General features: G+C 41.6%; 1 protein-coding gene across 1 annotated transcript; it reads left to right on the forward strand.

Annotated features, from left to right (window-relative positions):
• Positions 1-523: 523 nt before the first annotated feature.
• On the forward strand, positions 524-15926 carry FLVCR1 (FLVCR heme transporter 1). Its single transcript, XM_050314689.1, has 10 exons — positions 524-1222; positions 4487-4631; positions 5105-5245; positions 5557-5624; positions 5878-5981; positions 7151-7261; positions 8304-8409; positions 8625-8736; positions 9275-9342; positions 10733-15926. Exons 1-10 carry the CDS (start codon positions 530-532, stop codon positions 10793-10795), a joined length of 1611 nt encoding a protein of 536 aa, XP_050170646.1. The 5' UTR covers positions 524-529; the 3' UTR covers positions 10796-15926.
• The last annotated feature ends 5049 nt before the right edge of the window (positions 15927-20975 follow it).

The following is a 20975-nucleotide window of genomic DNA, read 5'->3' on the forward strand; positions in this document are numbered from 1 at the left end:
AAAAGACTGAAAGAAGTGTGTGTGTGTGTGTGTGTATATATATGTGTATACACACACATATCACTTGGATATTGAGATGTTGGGGTTGAAGTGGTGCAGGACAGGAGCAGGAGTGCAGGGATTGTGCAAATAGGAGCCATGAGAAAGATGGACCAAGAAAACGGGAGCAGCGGTGTGAGCAAAATAAATACCTCTGTGTACACATGTATATGTGTGTGTGTGTGTATACAGGTATATCTATACATCTACACTCCCAACAGCTTCCCAGCGATCAGGGCTGCAGTACTAGCTTTCTAAGACTAACCTCTGCCACAGCAGTGCCTCCCGCCCTGCGAAACCCGCCCGTGCTCGGTGCCACCCCCGCCCCGCCCGCCCTGCCGAGCTGCGGGCCCGGCCCCGGGGCGGGGCTCGGCGAAGCGGCGTGGGCTCGGCGGCGGGGCGCGCTCGGAGCCAGGTGACCTTGGCCGGCAGAGCCGGGCTGCGCCCGCCGCCGCCGCTGCCGGGGAAGCTGGGTGGGGAGACGGCCGAGATGGTGGAAGACGGCGGCGAGGAGGAGGCGGAGGGGGAGAGCGGGGAGATGCCGGCGGCCACCGCCGCGCCCCCGCTGCCGCGCTGCAATGGCTTCCTGCCCGGCAAGGAGGCGGCGGGCGGCGGGCGGGCGGCCCCGGCGGGCGGCGAGGAGCAGCCGGCAGCGCCGGCAGCGCTGGCAGCGCCCGTAGCCCCGGCGGCCCCGGCGGCCCCGGAGGCCGAGGCGATGCTGCCGACGGGCGGCGGGCGGGTGGAGACGCGCCTGTCGCGGCGTCGGCTGGCGGTTCTGGCCGTCTTCAGCTGCTACTCGCTGGTCAACGCCTTCCAGTGGATCCAGTACAGCATCCTCAGCAACGTCTTCGCCGTCTTCTATGGCGTCTCGTTCACGCAGATCGACTGGCTCTCCATGGTCTACATGGTGGCCTACGTGCCGCTGATCCTGCCGGCCACCTGGCTGCTGGATGCCCGAGGTCTGCGCCTCACCGCCCTCCTGGGCTCGGGGCTCAACGCGCTGGGCGCCTGGCTCAAGTGCGGCAGCCTGGCCCCCCAGCGCTACCCCATCACCCTGGCCGCACAGGCCGTCTGTGCCGTCGCCCAGGTCTTCATCCTGGGGCTGCCGTCGCGCATCGCCTCCGTCTGGTTCGGCCCCACCGAGGTCTCCACCGCCTGCGCCGTGGCTGTGCTGGGCAACCAGGTAGGGGCGGAGAGGAGCCAAGGGCGGCTTTGGAGAAGTGGGCTTCCTTGGAGTTTGGTATTGAGTTAAAAATAAGGTGCTTAAAGGGATAAGACATTCTCTAGGAAGCGGTTATGGGGCGACATTGGAGAGTGGAAAGGTGAGGGAGTGGGGACAAGTGTAGGGTGATGCTGCGCCCGGCCCTGCCTGGCCAGCCTTTCTGTGCCGGACCTCGGCCGTGTGTAGCAGCTCACACGCTTCCAGATCAGCTGCTGGGAGTACACTAGTCAAGACTTCTGAAAAAGTGGTCTTAGTCCACTTTCTCTTCCTCTTGCATTTTGACATTTGGATTCATATGACTGAATCCGCCCCCGGTTGGAGGGGTGTGAAGTACGTGAACTTTCATGAAGAGCCCCAGCGCCAACAAATACTGGTTTCTGCTTTGTAAAATATGGCCTCTAATTGCCAGGTGCCAGTAGTCAATACCCTGGTGGCTCGTGAAGTTTTCTGTTACGCTGTGATAGTTCACATCACTGTGGGGAGCTGATAACTGAGTCCTGGATTTCCTCAAGCTCCCTGGTCCTGGCCAGTTTCAGAGAGCTGGAACAGGTGCATCTGAAAGCACAGGTGCAGGTATGATACTTGGTTTTTTTCCTCCTATAGCTTTGTTCTCACACCTTGCCACTGTCCCTGCTTTTTGGTGGCAAAATATTGCTAAGATTCCAACCAGCATCACTGGTGCAGGCTGAGGTCATAGGTAGAGTTTGATAAAGGTAGTGGGAATTTGTTTTTTCTCATGTGAGTCTAATGATTTTATGCTTGTACACTTTGGATTATTATAATGGTACCAGTTAATGTTACATATTTACATTTAGGGTTGCCCATTAGCTTATACCTGTCTGCAGTTTTTCCAAAACAATGTTTTTTTGCGTTCAGGTCTTTCAATGTACAAGTCGTGTCCCCTTTGGGCTGAAGATTTCAGGTGTTGTTGGTTGTTTCATCAGCTGAGCAAAAATTTTGGATCTACATCCTGGAATCGGGTTAAAGGTTTCTTTGGTAGCTAAATTTCCACTCTTCCTGACATGCACCAGTCCTTCCAAGTAGCAAGGAGTTACTGGGTTTTCAGTTCTGCAGTACAGTGCCAAGGATGCAAGTGTGAAAGTGTGAAGCTTTTGAAATGCGAAACAGATGCTTCGTTTGGATGCTGAGATGAGTGGGTCGAAGTGGAACAGGACAGGAGCAAGAGAGCGGGGATTGTGTGCATAGGAACCACGGGAAAGATAGACAAGGGAAATGGGAAGAGAATGTGAACAAAAGAAGTCATAGTTGTTTCTGGAGCATATTCCCCTCCAGAAGGTAGGACTGATCTCAGTGTGCCGAAGTGCCTGCTGGTCCTCTGCCAGGGAAAAAACCTGTGAAATGCACTGACAAGGTGTATTTTGTCTCCCTCTGGCAGTCCTTTTGCAGAGGAGAGTGGCTTATTCTGCAGCTGGGCCATACCCTGCTACCTCAGAGCTGTGTGCTACAGCGGTCCGAAGATCCTGGTCCTGCTTGTGACGCTTGAAGTCTGATACGGTGTCAAACAAGGAAATTTCTCTGTTCTCAGTTTTTGCTTTCTTAGAAAACAAACCCCAAAATCAAACTAAAACATCCCCCCAAACACACACCCAAACCCTCAAAAGCTAGATTGAAAGAGATGGCAAATTAGAAATTAGAAATAATATTGTCTGTATATTCTACTGCAATTCACTTCTTTATACACATTCTGGTAGGGTCTCGGTGTACTTGTTTAATTGCACAAGGTGAACTATGTAACAGAACACGTTGCTATTACACACTGTGTGGTTGGTCATCCGACTTCTTATCAGAAACTTCTTATAACTTCAGAGCTTCAGCAAACAGGGCTGGGAGTGCAGGCATGGAAGGGACAGGGTAGTTATGAAAAATCAGATTGTACCCATTACCTGTTTAGATGCTGATCATTTGCAGTTGGAGCGCAGATCCCTGGGAATGCAGTGATGTACCTGCCGAGGGTTGTTAGGAGTGCCAGATTTCCGCAAGTATTTAGCGTCTTAAACAAGGCACACCAAAGCCATTGGAATGCTTGATCCTCCTGGCCTTAACCTCTCTAGATGTAAATGATGAAAAATGGTATCACTTGACTTTGTTGGAATATTGTGGGTACTGTACTGGCTCTTACTGGGGGAGGAAAAAACATACCGTGAGAAAAGAAGTAACTGTGTACTCAGTTCATGTTTGTAGAGTTCATTTACTGAAGGGTGAGGACAAAAAGAGACACAGTCTTCATGTGAGCACTGGATACTGTGTAAATCCGATGGGCTGTGGGGAAAAAAATAATTGCAAACCACACATCGGGATATGCACAAAGGATGTTTTGTAAGCACTGTGGCACACTTTAAGTGTCAGTACTTTGTGAGTGTTGGACTTACTACTCTGTAGTAACAGTCTTTTGTGCTCTCTTTTTGTTTTATTTTATCTAAAATAGATACAGGTTCTTTAGTTACAAAATAAATATTCTAGCACTGTAAAAAGCAGTTTAGTTTTGGAGGAGCAAAAGAGAGAAATTGGGGAGTAGTCCAAGATGGTTGTTTCTTCATGTTTTAAAATGCTTTTAAAATATATATACTCAAAATTTCAGTCCTGGGTTTTTTTTGGTCTCTTTAATACAAAATCAGTTGTTATGTTGGAATTTTCTCCAGATACAAATCAGATACTAGTTCACTCTGTGATTTTTCCTTATTTCCTTAACAATAATTGTTGGTTTTCGTTTCTCAATAAGGATGTTCCTTTTCTCTTGCTCTTCTCAGCTCAATCAGTAAACATTGCATGTCAATCTTTGTTACTGTGTTGGCAGGAATGTGGCATCAAATGGAGAAGAGCGTTTCTGCAAAAGTAGCTTGTCTTCTATCAGTTCCAACCCTTCAGTTGCAGGATGACTGATATAGATTTATGTGCATGCACAGTGTTTTTCTGTGAAGAATCTTAGATATGTGCTAGGTGTAGTATAGGTATACAGTAGGTGTAGTATTGGAGTTTAATGTAGAAATGAAAAGGTTAAAACCTGAATTATGGAAGATCTGATTGTAAAACATCATCAAGAGAAAATGGCTCAGAAGTATGACACTAAAGGAACACTTTTCCTTGATAGTTTTACTAACACTTATTATGAAAAATTTCTAAATTCTACCTGGTAAGACTTTTCACTTCTGTTAATTTTTATGTTCATAGGCAAATTATTTTTCATTTTCTTTTCTTGCTTTACAGCTTGGCACTGCAATTGGGTTTTTGTTGCCACCTGTTCTGGTTCCAAATACACCTAATGATATTGATCTCATGGCACATAACATCAGCATCATGTTCTACGGAACAGCAATAGTGTCCACACTTTTGTTCTTCTTAACAGGAGTTGGTAAGTGTTTCGTTCCTGGAATTTAAATGCTGACCATAGGGAGTGTTTACAACATCTCACTTAAAGCATCTGACTGTTCAAAGTAGTTGAGGTTACATTTTCTCCAGTTTGTTTGTGTACACTCACTTATTGTGCCAGAGTTAAGCAACAACCAGTTCACTGTATGTCGTGCTTCACATGGGGTGACCTCTTTCAGAATATTTAGTTCTCTTAGGTTTTTTGCTATTTTAATATGAATTCCCTCTGTTAAAGTTCAAATTGTTGGTAGCAATCAGATGTGACTTTTGGCTGTGACTTGATCCTTTAATGAGAAAATCTAGAATATTTTTTCATGAAAGTCTTAAAATCACTAGGTCAGTCTTTTGAAAATCATCATGCTGAAACACTTAAAAAAAACAAAACCAAAACCAAAAACAAAAAAACCCATTAGTGGTAAAGGTAATTCCAAATTGTTCTTTCTTCTTTTTCCCCAGTGTTTGAAGAAAAGCCCAAATATCCTCCTAGTCACTCCCAAGCAGTCCTGCTAACCAAACCTCCCGAGGATTATTCCTACAAGCAGTCCATTACTAACTTGTTCAAAAATACTCCCTTTGTACTTTTGCTGATCAGTTATGGTAAGTGGTGCTGCCTGGCTGTAGTCTGGCAGAACAGTTCAAATGTGTGCTGATAGCACACTGAGTTTTAATTGCGGTGGTGGTTTTTTGTGGGGGAGGGAGTATCAAACTTTTATTTATTCAGCTGCCAGTTCTGGAAAATCTTCCTGGGTGCAAAATACCATTTATAGGTCCAGTGAAGAGATTTTACCTCGCAAATAAAAGGTTTTGCCTCTGATATGAGCCTTAAATGTCAGAAGAATAATTCTTTAGGGTAGCAGATCTGCTTGGCTACCCCTGGAATGACTGAAGCGTTTATTTTGGTACTGCAGGTATTATGACCGGGGCATTTTATTCTGTCTCCACATTATTAAACCAGATGATAGTAACTCATTATGAGGTAAGTTTCTAAGATCTTCTTTGTGGTTTTGGTTTCTTTCTCTGTACATTTGCAGAGGTGATGTTTGTTATTATGTAGGTGCTATGTGTGCTCAGATGTTTGGTGTCCTTTATATGCCTCTACAGTTTCTTGTACCATGCAGCTGTGGGAGTCATAGAAATGTTTGTTTGCACTTTTGACTGCCGTGAGGTCTGAACTTGACTCTGAGTGGAAGCAAGTTATTAATGAGCACCATATAAATATTTGTTGAAAGGGAGAAGAAGTGAACGCTGGGAGAATTGGCTTGACTCTGGTGGTGGCAGGAATGGTGGGTTCGATTATTTGTGGTTTGTGGCTGGATTACACTAAAACATACAAGTAAGTGTGGGTAGGCATGTCTGGGGTCAGGGGTAGGAGAGTGTTGCAATTGCATTAGAAAAATACTGCAATGTAAGGGCTGAAATGAACTGATGATAAAATGCAGTTCATCCCTGATCTTTTAGTGGCCTTGATGGAGACAAATTTCTGAGGCTACAGTGAAAGCTTGAGATTCTTACTGGTTCTTGACCAAAAGAGATGAGGGAGAGGAATGCAAAGATGCAAAGGGGTTTTCCATCTACCCCTGTCTCTTCAGGAGTGTAAGGCTGTAAGTCCTACATGCAGTGGCCAGGTGGCCCAGGGAGCTTCTTCTCCTAGGAAAGCATAAAGGCTTAAAGCCTACTCTGCCTTGTTTTATAAAATGGACAGCTGATGGATTCTCAATTTTTTTATACTACTCCTGGTCCTATTAGTAAGCATAACATTAGCTTTAATTCAGGGGGTGACCATGGAGCAGAACTGTGTTCAGCTAGGAGACTAGGAGCTCCGTGGTGCAACACCCAAGGCCTCCAGCAGCAAGCACTGGCCTGGAGCACTCTTTGTGATGGAATAGTTCTCCCCTGTGACTCATAGCACATTATGTGCAAGAGCTCTAGAAACCTAAAGGATGTTAATGCTGTAGATTGGCTTTGTTTCTGCATGTGTTTTGGCTTATAAATATGTGCTTTAAGAATTTGGATGACATCCCTTATTCCAGATTTTAAAATAAATAGAACATTGTAAAGAGATTTGTTCGACTTGCCTCTTAGTAGGCTGACTTTTATTGTTAATAGTGTTCAGTTTGGCTGCTCATGTGTTGATGTGTCATGTAAAGGGCAGCACTGCAGAATGGCCCAGAGGCACAACATAGCAGAGAACTTAGAATAGTCTTAAGGTAGTAGTATCCACTGTGATTGTCCACTCTTTGAGAGTCTTGAGTCCTTAGTGCCTTGAGCCTTGAGTGAAGCAACCATATAACTGAGGCACTAAAGAGGTCAGGAAGCAATATACTCTCATTGCATGCTATGTTTGAGTCAGAATTCAATGAAGCAAATTTTATAGCTTTAGAATGTCAGTTGTTAGAGAGTAACTAATGTTTATGTTGCCCTTCCATGCTTCAGTAATGTGCTATGACCTTCTGTTAAGAATGTTAACTTTTTTTTCTTTTTTTTTTTTTGGTTGGGTTGCAGGCAAACTACTTTGATTGTTTACATTCTCTCTTTCATTGGGTTGTTGGTATTTACCTTCACCCTGGACCTCGGATACCTTATAGTAGTGTTCGTGACTGGAGGAGTACTTGGGTGAGCAATTAAAGAGCACTAGAAGACTTACTGCAGTTCTGTTCAGAAACAGTATTTAACTGTTTTAATTAGATGGTCCTACTGTGTAGTCTGTCACCATGATCTCAGCCTATGCCTATAGCTCACAGTGCAGGTAGGGTTTACTAGGATCTCACCTTCTGTTAAATCAGAAGGAATCTAAAGTAACTCACTTTCCAATAAATTTCATTTAACATTTTTATGGACCTAAGTCTCTATGCAGTCAATTAATTTGATTGCAATTCAAAAAGCTGTCTGCAGTAAAGTTGCAGGTTCCTGTTGACCAGTGGAGAAGTGATTTAAATTTAAGCAAATCTAGAAAGACTGGCTTCTTTGCGTTTTGATTAATTTCTACTTTGACAGCCCAAGCAACATGCTGGTTGCTTTTATTGCTCAGAGGAGTATGAGCTGTCATCATAGATACCTGATCTAAAAGCCTCAAAAGGTGGTGAGGGAATGGTGCTGTGTTTAGACACAGCAGACCAGGTAAAGCCAGAAATGTCTTGAGACAACCTCAACTGCATTAAGCCCCTGCTCCTCCTGTCACCTGTCAGTCCCTTCAGCTTATTCCATAGCAGCTTCTAGCAGATGTTCTGGTGTACAGTCTCATTCCCTACTAATAGTCTCTTTTTGTCCTCCAGCATGGATATTTGGGCTGATCAAATGATGATGTTTTTGTATATCTTTCACTTGAGAGGAATTGGCTTCAATTATGTAGTGGCTTGTGGACTGGTCAGAAAAGGTTGTTTCATGTGTCTGGAGTGGAATGCAGGTGGTTATGGGAAATAGGACAAATACGTTAAAACACCTTTATCCTAAAGAGAAAGAGATGTGTGGCTAAAATTCTTGCACTTTGTTGAGGGAATGAAGCCAGCAAAGGAATTATTGAATTATGTTAAGTTACGAAAACATGGCAGTTCAGAGTACCAGCTAATTCATAATACCCTCTGTGTATGTTAGATTTTCTTAGCTGTAGTAATAGATGAAGGCCATCTGTCATCTTTTTAACTCTCCTCTTCAACAGGTTCTTCATGACTGGCTATCTTCCACTTGGATTTGAATTTGCTGTGGAAATTACATACCCAGAGTCTGAAGGCACTTCCTCAGGTCTCCTTAATGCATCAGCACAGGTTGTATCATCTTATTTCTTCAAGTAAAGTAATTTTGGGAAGACCACTATGTTCAGGTCTAGGAAGGCTTTCTTAGACTTGGCTACTAAGTTTTTGTGTTGTTGTAGCCCTTGTTTGTTGTAATTTGTTTTCTGTAAGATGTGACCTGAAACTTTAAAGGTAAAGTGGTGACTCTTTTCTGTGTCATCCTGATGAACTGCCTTGTTTGTTTATAGATATTTGGAATTCTCTTTACACTTGTTCAAGGAAAACTCACAACAGACTACAGTCCTCGTGCAGGAAACCTCTTTCTTTGTGCTTGGATTTTTGTGGGCATTATCTTAACAGGTAATTAATGAGAAATACAAGTAATGATTTTACTCTTTGATGTAAAAATGTGGAGGTTTTAAGGGTGATATTTCTAGTATATGGACAGTCATTTGACATCCATTTCTTGAGTCATGCCTTGAATTTGAGACGGATATCTATCATCTCCAGAATAGAGTGGTAAATGGAAAAAAATGCATGAATGGAGGCAGTTTGCAGTTTTCCAAATGCAAGAAACTGCTGATGTATTCTGGAACTGTAGCAGTGACTTACGCATGTTGGGACTTACAAATGTGCTGAAAGTGCTAAAACTATCAAACTTTGCTTTAAGTACTTGTGATTTAAAAGCTTTTATTGTCATTTTCTGCTTTGTATGCTTTGTGGGGAGCAAGTTCAAATTGGCAATGAGTTCAAATTGCAGAAGAGTGAATATGGGTATTTTGAAAATGTGCTGAAAGCATCTTTGGTGTGCTTGCACTATGCAAGCATTTCCCTTGACATGCATGTCATTGCAAAGTTGTGAACCAGCTTTCTTTTTTCCTTTTTGTTTTTGTTTCAGCCTTAATAAAATCAGATTTGCGAAGACACAATATGAATTCAGGGATTATGACTTTGGATGTTAAAGCTGTAAGTGGTGACTCCGTGATTCTATTACCTACTTGAATGCTTGCCTTCTATTGGCATAACAATATTAACTGCAAAAGAGTAAACACAAAATCTTATGACTGTTTCCATTCTTGGCTTCCAACAGAGCCACATGGGATGCTGCCCTCAGATATCTGTTTTTCCCCTTAGCTCCCATGAAGAAAAACCTAAAATACCTTTTGCTCTCAGATTTTCCTGAATTTTAAGAGGCTAATATTAATATTTGATTTTATTGCTTGAATCTTACCTTTTCATATTTACAGGTATCATTGTGAAGCCTTTTTGTGTATTGAGTTATGAGGCCATCCTATAGACTATGCATTTTTTTAAAAATATCTGCAGTCCCTTCAAGCGAAATCAGAGTATAGTGAATAGAAATCATGCTGCAGTTTCTGTACTGTGCTGCATAAAAAGCTGGGTTTGTTCTTATGCTGAGTGCCCTCTCAATTTAAATGAAGAGTAAGCATAGCCCTTTCTGCTGTTCATGAGGTTCCAAGACCATGTTTCAGCAACTTTTCCAAATTACCACAGTTACTAGTAGAAATAAAGTTCTCACCGAAACCTTTTTTCAGTAGATCAAAATATGGGACAGCTTTTTAGAGTCGGATATTGCAAGATCCTCTGCCGCACTTCTGTTTTATGTGTAGGTGTTTTGCGTGTACAGCAGCTTTCGATCATCTGTGGTCAACTACACACTGTTAGTGTCTGCAGGAGGTTCAAAAGCTTCCAGGCTGGTGCTGTATGAGCTAACTTGAACCTGAAACCTGTGCAGCTGTGTGTGCACAGTGTGGCATCCTGTGGGTTTACCAGCCTGAGTCGGGGCTGTCTTGGGGATTATATGTTGCCTATAGACAGTGGCCCGTGACTTGTCTGATTTCTGTTATCACCTTCCTAATTAGCCTAGGTTGTCACACAACTTCATTTATATTAGCCAAGATATAAGAAAAGCTAGAGTCTTTGTGCTGGTATTACCATAAATAATTAAAAGCTGTCTGTGTTAAAAATGTACAATAGCACTTTGATACCAAACCTTGATCATCAAGATTCTATAGTGTTTAAATGTAATGGAGAAAAAAACTGGAAGTTAATTTTCATGTGACAAACATCTATGTGCTGTAAATACATACTTTAGAATTATACTAAGAAACTAAATTCTAAGATTTGGGGGTTTTGTTGTTGTTGTTTTGTTTTCTTGGTTGTTTTTTGTTTTAATAGAGAAGGGAAAATAGGTCTTAATTTGTATAATTAACTAGATGTTCTACTAGAGTCTAAATTAACAATTAACTAAGAATACTGAGGCTGGGAATATTTCTGATGCATAACAGCTTAATTCCTGTTGTGTTTGTGTTTTTTTTGTAATCTCCCTCTCCAGGTACCAGTTGACAGTCCTGTAGAACCTGAAAGCACTACGTTAAAAATTCAGTCAACTTTATAAAGCAGAAGGAAGGTGACTTAGAAACGCACAAGTTTGGTTGGATATGGAACAATATGAACTAGTATAATCACTGGATTTGTGTGTATGAGTAGTAAAATGTGTTTGTTGGTATTGGTGGTAGATGTGTGGTGGAAGCTATGAAGATGCTCAGTTCATTTTGCCCAAGATGCAAACAATTCACCTTTGTACGGAATATTTATTTAAACGGTTGTCAAGTTTTGCAGTTTCACTAGTAAAGAACTTTGTGAACACTATCCACACTAGGGAGACATGCACATTCAGGATGCATACTTGAAAAATTCTGGAATCCTGAAGTACAGTTGTCGTGATTGGAAGTATCTAATCTTCTTTTCTTGTTCAGTCTTTGCCGGTGCATTTGAAAAGTCAAAGAGTAGGGAGCTGCACAGCAGGAGGACGTTCACGAGTTCCTTTTTTATTTTAAATGTATCTGTATTTTAATATAAGCCAATGATTCCTTCTGGGAAACTGATAGCACAATACTGAAAACAAGAGATGACGTGTATGTTCCATACTGGCATCTGACATTTCTTTTGCCTTGAAACTTCTTGATAGGTATCAGAAGGCAGATAAGAGAAAACACTATCTCATAGATTCATTGTAACAGTTCTGGGGAGGTTTAAAGAGTTTCCCACTAGGTAAATTGAAGAAAAAACATTTCTTATTAAGTACAGTAAAAAAGAAGAGAAAGGCCTTTGATATCTCTGTTGTGAAGTATAGGCAATAAGGAACAGTACCACACAGGTTTCCTCCATGGAATATTTTGAGTGCTTTCTCAGTTAAAGCGAGAAGAGTACGTGTTTACAAAGAGCTGGTGCCTTTACTTTGTAAAGATCTTTGCCTCATCTTGAGTTTAATCAGTGCTGCTGAAGAAATTCCATTTTGTGTGTTAAACCTTCTCTGAATATTTGTGGAATATCAGAAAATGTTTTCTATCCTTCTATTTTTCTTTGTTATGAATTGTATCACATGTCTCGTGAAATTTTTGTGCTTGTATAACTTAAATCCTGTCTTTTGCATTTTGTTAAAAGCTGTAAGGATGACTGAAATGAAAATAGTGGTATTTTCACTTTGTCTGATCAACTATTTGCTTTTATACCATACATCTTAGCTACAAAATGAGCAGACTCTATTATAAACATTCACCTTGCGTGATCACATTTATCTGAATTTGGGCTGTGGGTTTCTCACTGTAGTGCTTCTGAAAATTTTCTCCTTTACCTTGTGCTTTACCTACACACCTACGGAACTGATAGCACTACAACAATACTGAGGTCCTACTATTGCTGGAAGAGTCAGACCTGAGCCAGCAGACATTTTGCAAACATTTAAGTTTTAGCAGTTTGTAAGCTGAGCCTGCAGATTCAGTGCCATCAATGATGCTGTCTCTTTAAATTCCCACAGTTGTAGTGCAATCCAGAAGGTAGAATCCTACTTGAAGTTTTCCACGAATTGTTACAGTTGGGTATGGGGAACTATTTAACTCTGGGCTGATTTCACAGTGGCTAGTTATGGGGCCATGTTTTGGATTTGTGCTGAACACAGGGTTGATAATATATAGAGATGTTTTTGTTATTGCTGAGCAGGACTTGCACAGAGCCAAGGCCTTTTTTGCTTTTTGCACTGCCACGCTGGCAAGGAAGTTGTGGGTGCATGGGAGGCTGGGAGGAAACACAGCCAGGACAGGTGACTCAAACTGACCAAAGGGATATTCCAGACCCTATGACATCATGCTCAATGTAGAGAGTGTGGGGAAGAAGGAGGAAGCAGGGGGACGTTTAGAGTGGTGACATTTGTCTTCCCAAGTCAGTGTTACATGTGACAGGGACCTGCTTTCCTGGGAATGGCTGAACGCCTGCCTGTGGGAAGCAGTGAATTAGTTCCTTGTTTTGCTTTGCTCGTGTGCATAGCTTTTGCTTTCCCTATTAAACTGTCTTTATCTCAACCCACGAGTTTTCCAGCTTTTACCCTGCTGATTCTCTCCCTGATCCTGCTGGTGGGGGAGTGAGTAAATGGCTGTGTGGGGCTTGGCTGCTGGCTGGGGTTAAACCACGACAAACTCCAAGATAGCCTTTCAGTACAATAAGTATCATGAGATGCTTTTCTTTTCCTTGTTTCACTGTAGACTTAGAGAATCCTTTTGTATGAGAAGGATCCTGAAAACTTACCTTTCTAAACACAGCCTCTGAACTTGATGATCTTGATTTAAACGTTTTGTGTGGGAAGACCTATCGGAATAAGCTTGCCAAAAAGGGTCCACGTCTCTTTGCCAGGTCCAGTGCCAGCAGGCCTTGCTGGTCCCAGAGAGGTGAGCTCAACAAGAATAGTCTGCTGCTGAGGTAGCTGAATACAGGGAAAGTAACTCTTGGATACTGAAACTGCAGGCAACGGTATAGGAGTGGAAGTAGAGACACTTACATTATGTCAGTTCTTTACATTTAATGACTTACTGTGATGTAAGCTGCCCCATCAAGGGATGTACACATTTTCAGCCTGAGTGAGAAAACTGAAAGCTTCTCCCTTCTGATACACGTGGGTGGCTTTTCCTCCGGCAAATTTGTAATAATGTATGCCAAAATGTATTTGTGTTCTTCGGCAAGATACAGATTTATAAAATATTTATGTTCGTGGCCCCTGGTTCCTTTGATTTTTGATGTTGCAAAATCTTAACAAGATAATATTTTTGCAGTTTTGGGGAATTGTTTTCAAATATCCAGTAGAAAGTTTTTGGCAATATCCCAAATGTTTGCTGACCTGTTCAGTAAACACTGTCCAAATTCAAAGATGGAACCTTTTTCTTTCTTTCTTAAAATTTATTTTTAATTCTTTTCTTCACTACTAGTTTCCAGTTTCTTTAGTTATGTTCAGCTGATTATTGAAAAAATATTCTATTTCTGGTTCCTTGTGTTCTTTATCTCCTGCCAAATTACTTGGCTACCCTCTGAAAAGGTTCAAACAAGAATTTGGCATGCTGGAAACCCTGTTAGGCCCCTGAAAAGAAAATATTCTTAATAATAAAGGCTTAATTATATCCTGAATTTAATACTCTCCCTCCAAAAAGAGCTTGAAAGTTGGAAACCTGAGAGCTATTTCCAGGCAGCGATAAAGTATTTAAATAAAAGGCTCAGCAGCAAAATAAAGAGCAAATAAAGAGCAAACCAGTATTTTATGCAATAATCTTATCATCTGTTTGTCAAGAAACTGAGGTTCTAGCTCATGGCAGAAACAAATTTGGGGTAGTTGAGGCTTTGTGTTTTTTGCTTCCCACTCAATCAAACATAGAATCATAGAATATTAAGGTTTTGGAATGGGCTTTAAAGATCATCTAGTTCCAAACCTGCTTGCCATGGGCAGGGATACCTCCCACTAGATCAGGTTGCTCAAGACCTTATCCAACTTGGCTTTGAACACTGCCAGGGCTGGGGCATCCACAGCCTCCCTGGGCAACCTGTTCCAGTGCCTAACCACTCTCACAATAAAAAATTTCTTTCCTAATATCTAACCTAAATTTTCCCTCTTTCTGTTGATACTCATCACTCCTTGTCCCATCACCACAGTTCCTGAGAAAGGGTCCCTTTCCTGCTTCCCTGTAGGCCCCTTTCAGGTACTGGAAGGTTGCTATGAGGTCTCCATGCAACCTTCTCTTCTCCAGGCTGAACAGCTCCAACTTTCTCAGCCTGGAAATTCCACATCCATCTGGCACTGGAAATAGGGGTTTTGACTCGCTTAGCCTTGAAATCCTGGCTCAGCTGTCCAGTAAGAGTAGAGGTGGGTGCTAAAAAAGGTAACTGTTTAAAGAGGTAATTGTATAATAAATGGAATAACGTGTCAACTACAAGAGGATGGATGGCGTGAGAAACCAAGTGAAGAGAGGCATTCCAATCCTGTGCATTAGTTTTTGCTTTTCAATTTGCTTTTCTTTTAAGTGTTTCAGGAGAGCTCTAGAGGATGCAAGAGAACTTACGTAAGGGGGAGCATAAGCAAGGGGGTTGCCCCTAAGTTCCCAGGGGCCCACCAGGGTGTGCAAATGATAATTTTCAGCTACAAGATTTGGAGATTAGCCTTAAAAATAACTCTAATCTTTGTGTTTCTTCCAGACCATGTCAAACTTTTAGTAACCTAAGTGGGAGAGACCCAGCAAACATTGATCCACTTTTATTTAGGATTCCTAATATGGCCTTAAACCCCTCATTTCTGTTGCCTGGGTGTGAAAAAACCCAGATCTGTAAGGCATAGTCTGGAATTGCTGCAGTCAGGAGCTTTCTTTAACTTTCTAGGTAAGTCCTTCAGAGCCAGTATTTTGTAGGTGGGTGCTTGTCTTTAATAACATCTCTTTCTGTTGCTGAATGTCCTTGTTTTACAAGGAAGAAAGAACAAGGGAAGAAGTAGGAAGAATTCATGTGAAACAATTCAGGTTAATAGGTCTTTCCTAACTTCATCCTCTTGGTCATCTCTTTTGTTCAGGGCATTCTGTTGTTTCAGAGACAATCACTGGAGTGTGTAATTAGAGCTGCCAGCCCATGTTGCCTAATGAAAAAATGGTTTTTTGAGAAATGTTTGGACTATCTTGTGCATCTACAACCAAGTGAAATTGGGTTAAGCTGTAAACAGTTATTGTTTTCATTTTTCATTCTGTGAACTCACTAGTTGTCCTGTGTGATTGGGAATGTGTGACCTTTTCAGTTGCTGTCTTTCAATTAATGTACCACTTTCTTAAGTGTTATAGGCTACTAATGTTTCTTGGACCACAAGCTGTTATGGTACCCCATGTGATTGCCCCTAGCACCACCATTCGATCTGAAGTCTGTGAACAGGGTGAAGTGGTGTTAATACATGAACTAGAATGAATTAAGCAAAAAATTTTCCTAAAAGAAATGTATTTCTTTGTAAGACCCATGTTATTTACTGCTCATGTCTTTGTTCCACTCATGAAGATAACAAATGTTTTTGCTGTAATATTTCGGGTTTGTTACTGTACCATTCTTTGTTTCAAGAGAAAATTAAAAATTCTTTAGGAATATTCTCTGATTGCAATATTGTATGTATGTGTATATGTGGATGGCATCATTACTTACCGTTATATGTAACTAATAAAGTGTATAATGCAAAACTCGATTGGAGCCAAGATTACCATTTTTGGTAGCTGCTGATACAGCTGCTGATCTAAAAATTATTCTTTTTTTTTTCCTTAGAAGCTGCCTTTTAATGTAGGGGAATTTAAAGTGAATGAATTACTGTGTCATTAATAAACGTGCATGCACACGTACATGCAGAGTGCATGTATGCAGGGGGTATAGATTTATTCTACACAAGAGTATTGGCATCCAGAGAAATTTTCTCAGGGCATGGAAGGAATTAAATATTAGCAACAGTTGAGTTGCTCTGCTCTAGCCTAGTGATTTCTCCTTTGCTTTGAAAAAGGTCTGTGAGGAAAAAGAAGTATAAGTTAACCCCTAAAGCACAGCAATCCAAAGGCAGCTTCTTGAGGGTAGTGCAAATATTATTTTAATAAAGCACTTGGTTGCAGAGAGATTATCCGAGGAGAGAGAATAGATTAACTTCTTAGAGAGGATAGAGTGAGACATTATCTTCAGTTATGGCACACCTTTTGTTTCTAAACCCGGAGTTGTCTCGAGTGGGTGCACAGCAGAACCCTTGTGAACACTCTGTAAGGGTTCTGTCACCAACAGGCATTTAGCCCAGCACAACAGCTGTGAACCAGGTAAGTTTGAGCAGTCTGCTTCAAAGAAAACAGAGTCACTGTAAGAAAATGGTTTAGGTTTTCTTAATCTCACTTCTCCACAAAACTGGGATTCTCTCTCAGCTATTTTTGTATAGGAGATTCTTCACAGAAGGAGGTTGCAGGTGCTGCAGAGCACAGCAAACATAAGCCTTTTGTCATATAACAATGCTAACTTCCAGTTCAACACTGGGTTGAACTTTCAGATGGGTTCTTTATTTTACAACCATGACTACAGGGTTATGTTCCTCTGTGAAAGCTGCAGGCAATATCTCCATTTAGCATTGTAATTTAAACATTCCTGCAGCTAGGAAGGAACAATCCCAGAAAACTATTGTCTTAAAATTTCTTTTGGTTGTTTGGGTTTTGTTTTGGTTGGTTGGTTTTTTTATCAGATGCTCAGTCCTTCTTGAAAGAAACCTCATCAGGTAAGTGGAAGATGTGAATTCATCCTGACTGTGATAAGTCAGATAATAATTTCTGTAGTTGGGAGGAGGCCCTGTGTATCCAAAGCTAACAAGTGCTACCCTTTCCAGAAAGGGATATGGTTTGTGTATGGATAAAATAGGCCGGTGCTTAATAGTCCAGCTGCTTCCTGGGCTGAAAGCTTTCTTAGCCTGCTGGATTTCCTTCTGGTAGTGCTTCACAATGAGCTAACCTTATCTGACTATGTTCTAAATCAATATTTACAGCTTTATTAAACAACAACTTTCAGAAAACAAAACAATAATATCCTGAACTTCATAGAAAGGACTTCAGCAGGTATGTCAAAGTAAAAAAAACAAACCGCTAAGTACTGGCAATGGTTAGGCATAATTACTGCTTTGTGAGTAATCATATATATTTGTGAATAACTGGCTAATACCTGCTTAATAACAGGGATCAAAATTCAGCCTCTAGGGTTCTAATTTCCAGTGTTTTCTCAGTAAACTGCTTCTTCTTGTAATAATGCTTAGACCATCAAAAAGATTGCAAATAATATCTAAAGGGCATTGTCAGTATTGTGGCCTTACGTTACAAGTTTCCAGAAACAGACACAAGACCCTGAAAAAGCTGTAAACTCCACGCAGATGGAAAAATCCCAGGCAAGTATGGAAGGCTTCAGTTTTCCTTGACTGCATTAGGCTGAACCAGAAAGTTCCCAATTTCTTTTCTCAGAATGGGGCAGTCCTGAGGTTTCTCAGGTGCTGATCACTAATTTTAATAATGTAAAAGAGGCACTGCAGAGAAGTGCAAATTGTCCAGCTTGCTGCCAGGAGAAAAAGAACTTAAAACATAACAGCACAGTTTCTAAGGCTGTGCATGCTGCTTTCTCCATAAAATATTGGGAGACAACTTGATTTCTTCAGAACAATTCATCAGCTGACTCTGAACAACCCTACGAGCATTAGACAGAACATACATCCTGTGCGGAATGAAGAGGCACTGTCCCACCGGGGTGAGAATGACTCACCCATGGATGATTAACTGTTTCCATGGGACTTGAATTTGTGTTATCTTCTGCTCCCAATGAAGAACTGAAATTTCCTCAGGGCCCTAATTCTAAAAGCCTGAAAATCACTAAGAGGCCACTGCCTAGATAGAAATCCCATGATTTTGCATCTTGTCACTGCTCCATGGAAGCTTCAAAAAGATAGAAGAGTCCTCAAAGGCGCAGAAGCTTGACAAAGTTATCCAAGCCAGGCTGTTGCCAGGGGAGATGTGGAGGTCCCTCGGCTTTTTTCTGGGGAACAGAATGCCCCATGGTTTTCCTCTGACCTACTCCATCTGCTCAGGCTAGAACTGTAAGAATCTCATGAGGGTTGAAATGTCTGTGCGCAGGAAGAGTACAGAGAGCAATATGGAGCCTCCTCGAAGTCTGCAGCTTGTGTGATTGCACTTACAGCATTCCTGGTTTTGATTCCAAAGTCAGAAAATGCTCTGTAGGCTTGACTTTGCAAGTTAACGCTGACAATGAGCATCATTCCTGTGATGGAAAATAATGAAGATGACTGCGAAAAAGTAATTTTGCTCCAGATTACTATGCTTGCTTTAAGAACGTTGTTTTTAAAATGACCACAGTGTATGAATTATACTGTCACCTTCAGGTGCTTCTGCAGTGTTCTGATTACTCTTCAATCATGTTCTAGAAAGGAGGACTCTTAACCTGCAGAGCACTGTCTCCTAGGGATGCTTGAAGTGATGCTTCAGATCAAAGACTGTTTGATGAAATCATCAGCTGATGACACCTTGTTGTATGATGGTATCGAGAACAGTGTATCACACATTTCTCTTTGCAGGTTTCACACAGCATCCAAATTCAAAGGCTTTTGGTTTTTGGGTTTGTGATATGTTCTCTTGCTAGATTTAAAAACTTTTTCTGTCCACTTCTCTTTCTTCCTAGAAAGAAAATGTATTTGAGGAATTTTAATACATAAGGGTGACATCTGGTCAGAGCATTTCCTAACCAGCATCATACTGTTCCTACAGGACACAGAGTATCCTATAAGAGAACTAGACTGATTAATTTATTTCTGAACAGCACCAACAATTATGCTTCTAACCTTAACCAGGCAGGGGTTTATTGCAGTACGTTCCTCTCTCCATGCAGGCAGGGATGACTCAGGTGCTCACGTGGCAGTGGAGGTTGTCCTGACTCTCACCTTTGGTGCCACCACTGGCAGCTCCCTTGTGACAAGGGCTGCAGGTGTGGATGATTGCTGAAAAAACTCATTTCTAATAGCAGGTTTTTTTCACCCACTACCTTTCCTTACTCCCTGCATTTTTATTATACAGTTCCCCTGAAAAAAAAGAAAAAGGTGATTGTGCTGGGTAGTTTACCCTCTGACTAAAGGTTAAAGAAGTAGTCAGGTAAAAAAAAAAAAAAAAAGGATTGTCGATATTTATGGAAGGTTGCATTACTGTTTCCTTGTTTTTATAAGCAGAGCTTGCTGCAGAGACCAAATCATGTGCTATGCCATTAAGCAAGACCTTCACAGCAATCTGTATTGACGTAATTATTTTCCCAAGCTACTGTAATGTTTGAGACTGAAACTTTGGGATGAGGCAGAAGGTCTAAGGCAGGCTAATATAGGGACACTGATGTTGTACCCCTCAGAAACAAGTTTCGCTTGTATCTGGTGCTGTCTGTTATAGACCAAAGTGAGGTGACTATAGTAAGTATGAAAGGCTATTTCACTGTCAGCAAAGGCTCAGTCAGGCCAAGTGGGACATGCTGACCTGCCAGTGGGGAGTGGAAAGTGAACACTTGCAAACCAGTTTTGGGGGAAGCCTAATTTGTAGGCTTTTCCTGACACTTTGATTTTTTTTTTTTTTTTTTAAATCTTTTTTAATGCAAGGAAATCTTGCCTGTTGGATTAGTCTGAGAACAACTGGACTCCAGTTAGACCCATCTAAAATAAACACTGTAACAATTCATTGCAGTAGAATTACTGCAGGAGGTCCTGGACTTGCTCAGCCAGAAATCGAAAGATGCTGCTGAAGTTTTTCATTGGTTCAGCCAAAGCAGCTGATGGCTGTTTTTTCTGCTAAACCACTGTAAAATAAATAGTGTTAAGAGTTCCCAGAAAGGGTTACTTTGGGGAAAGCTCCAGGGAAGCACAACCTCAAGCATTCCTTTTATAACTTTCTTTTTTTTTTTTTTTTGGCTTGTTTTAAGTCTGCCTTACATTTTTATTTTCCCAGTGATCACATGGAAGTTTTGTGAATACATAAAGTTGTTCTTAGTGGTTACGCAAATCACTCCTGCAAACTTGCATCAACAGCCCTTCCCATATTACCATGGTTACATCCTTATCACAGTTTGACCTTGCATTTCATTACTAAAAAAATCCCATTCCAGCATAATGTTCAGTTTAGGAAAAAGCCCCAAACAAACAAGTTTTATTTTCCTTTTCAAGGATCAAATGAGGTCACTATGGTCTTTCCAGGAAATGGGCTCACGTTTGCATAGGAATAATGCCGTTCATTTATGGCAGGCAAACTTTCTTGACCTCTGTTTTTCTGCTTCCCCCTGCAAAACTGAAGCACTTTTGTAGTATTAACCATTTCAGACTGCAGCTGCTCTTCTGGCTCCTACGTTCAGAAAAAGCCATAAAGATCTCTTGGCCCAACCTTAGCAGAACAGTGTGCCCCCACTGGGAACACTTTGTGAGGTACCCAGGCTTCAGGCTTTTGACCACTGATAGCTGGAGGCATTGGGCATGTTTCCTGCTCCACCAGTAACTGACCTGCTCTCAGGTTCTGCTACAGGGACGGTCAGTGAGTGCAGAACGCTTTGCATCCACTTTTGGTGATCTGGAAAACAAGCCAGGTCCAGAACTGTAATGTTGTCATTTACCTGATGGAAAGAAAACTTTTGATTGGATGCTGTAAGACCATTCCTTGGCTATTGCTTCCCAGCCCTTCCTTGGCCAGCAGAAG

Source organism: Myiozetetes cayanensis, unplaced genomic scaffold, assembly GCF_022539395.1.
Source record: "Myiozetetes cayanensis isolate MyiCay16 unplaced genomic scaffold, myiCay2020 scf2-11, whole genome shotgun sequence".
Classification (NCBI taxonomy): domain Eukaryota; kingdom Metazoa; phylum Chordata; class Aves; order Passeriformes; family Tyrannidae; genus Myiozetetes; species Myiozetetes cayanensis.

Bases quoted from the DNA above. Each gene is read 5' to 3' on its own strand.
- FLVCR1 (XM_050314689.1), top strand. From the start codon at position 530: ATGGTGGAAGACGGCGGCGAGGAGGAGGCGGAGGGGGAGAGCGGGGAG. The intron at 8,410-8,624 runs GTTGTATCATCT...GTTTGTTTATAG, and splicing joins TCCTTAATGCATCAGCACAG to ATATTTGGAATTCTCTTTAC. The intron at 9,343-10,732 runs GTAAGTGGTGAC...CTCCCTCTCCAG, and splicing joins TGACTTTGGATGTTAAAGCT to GTACCAGTTGACAGTCCTGT.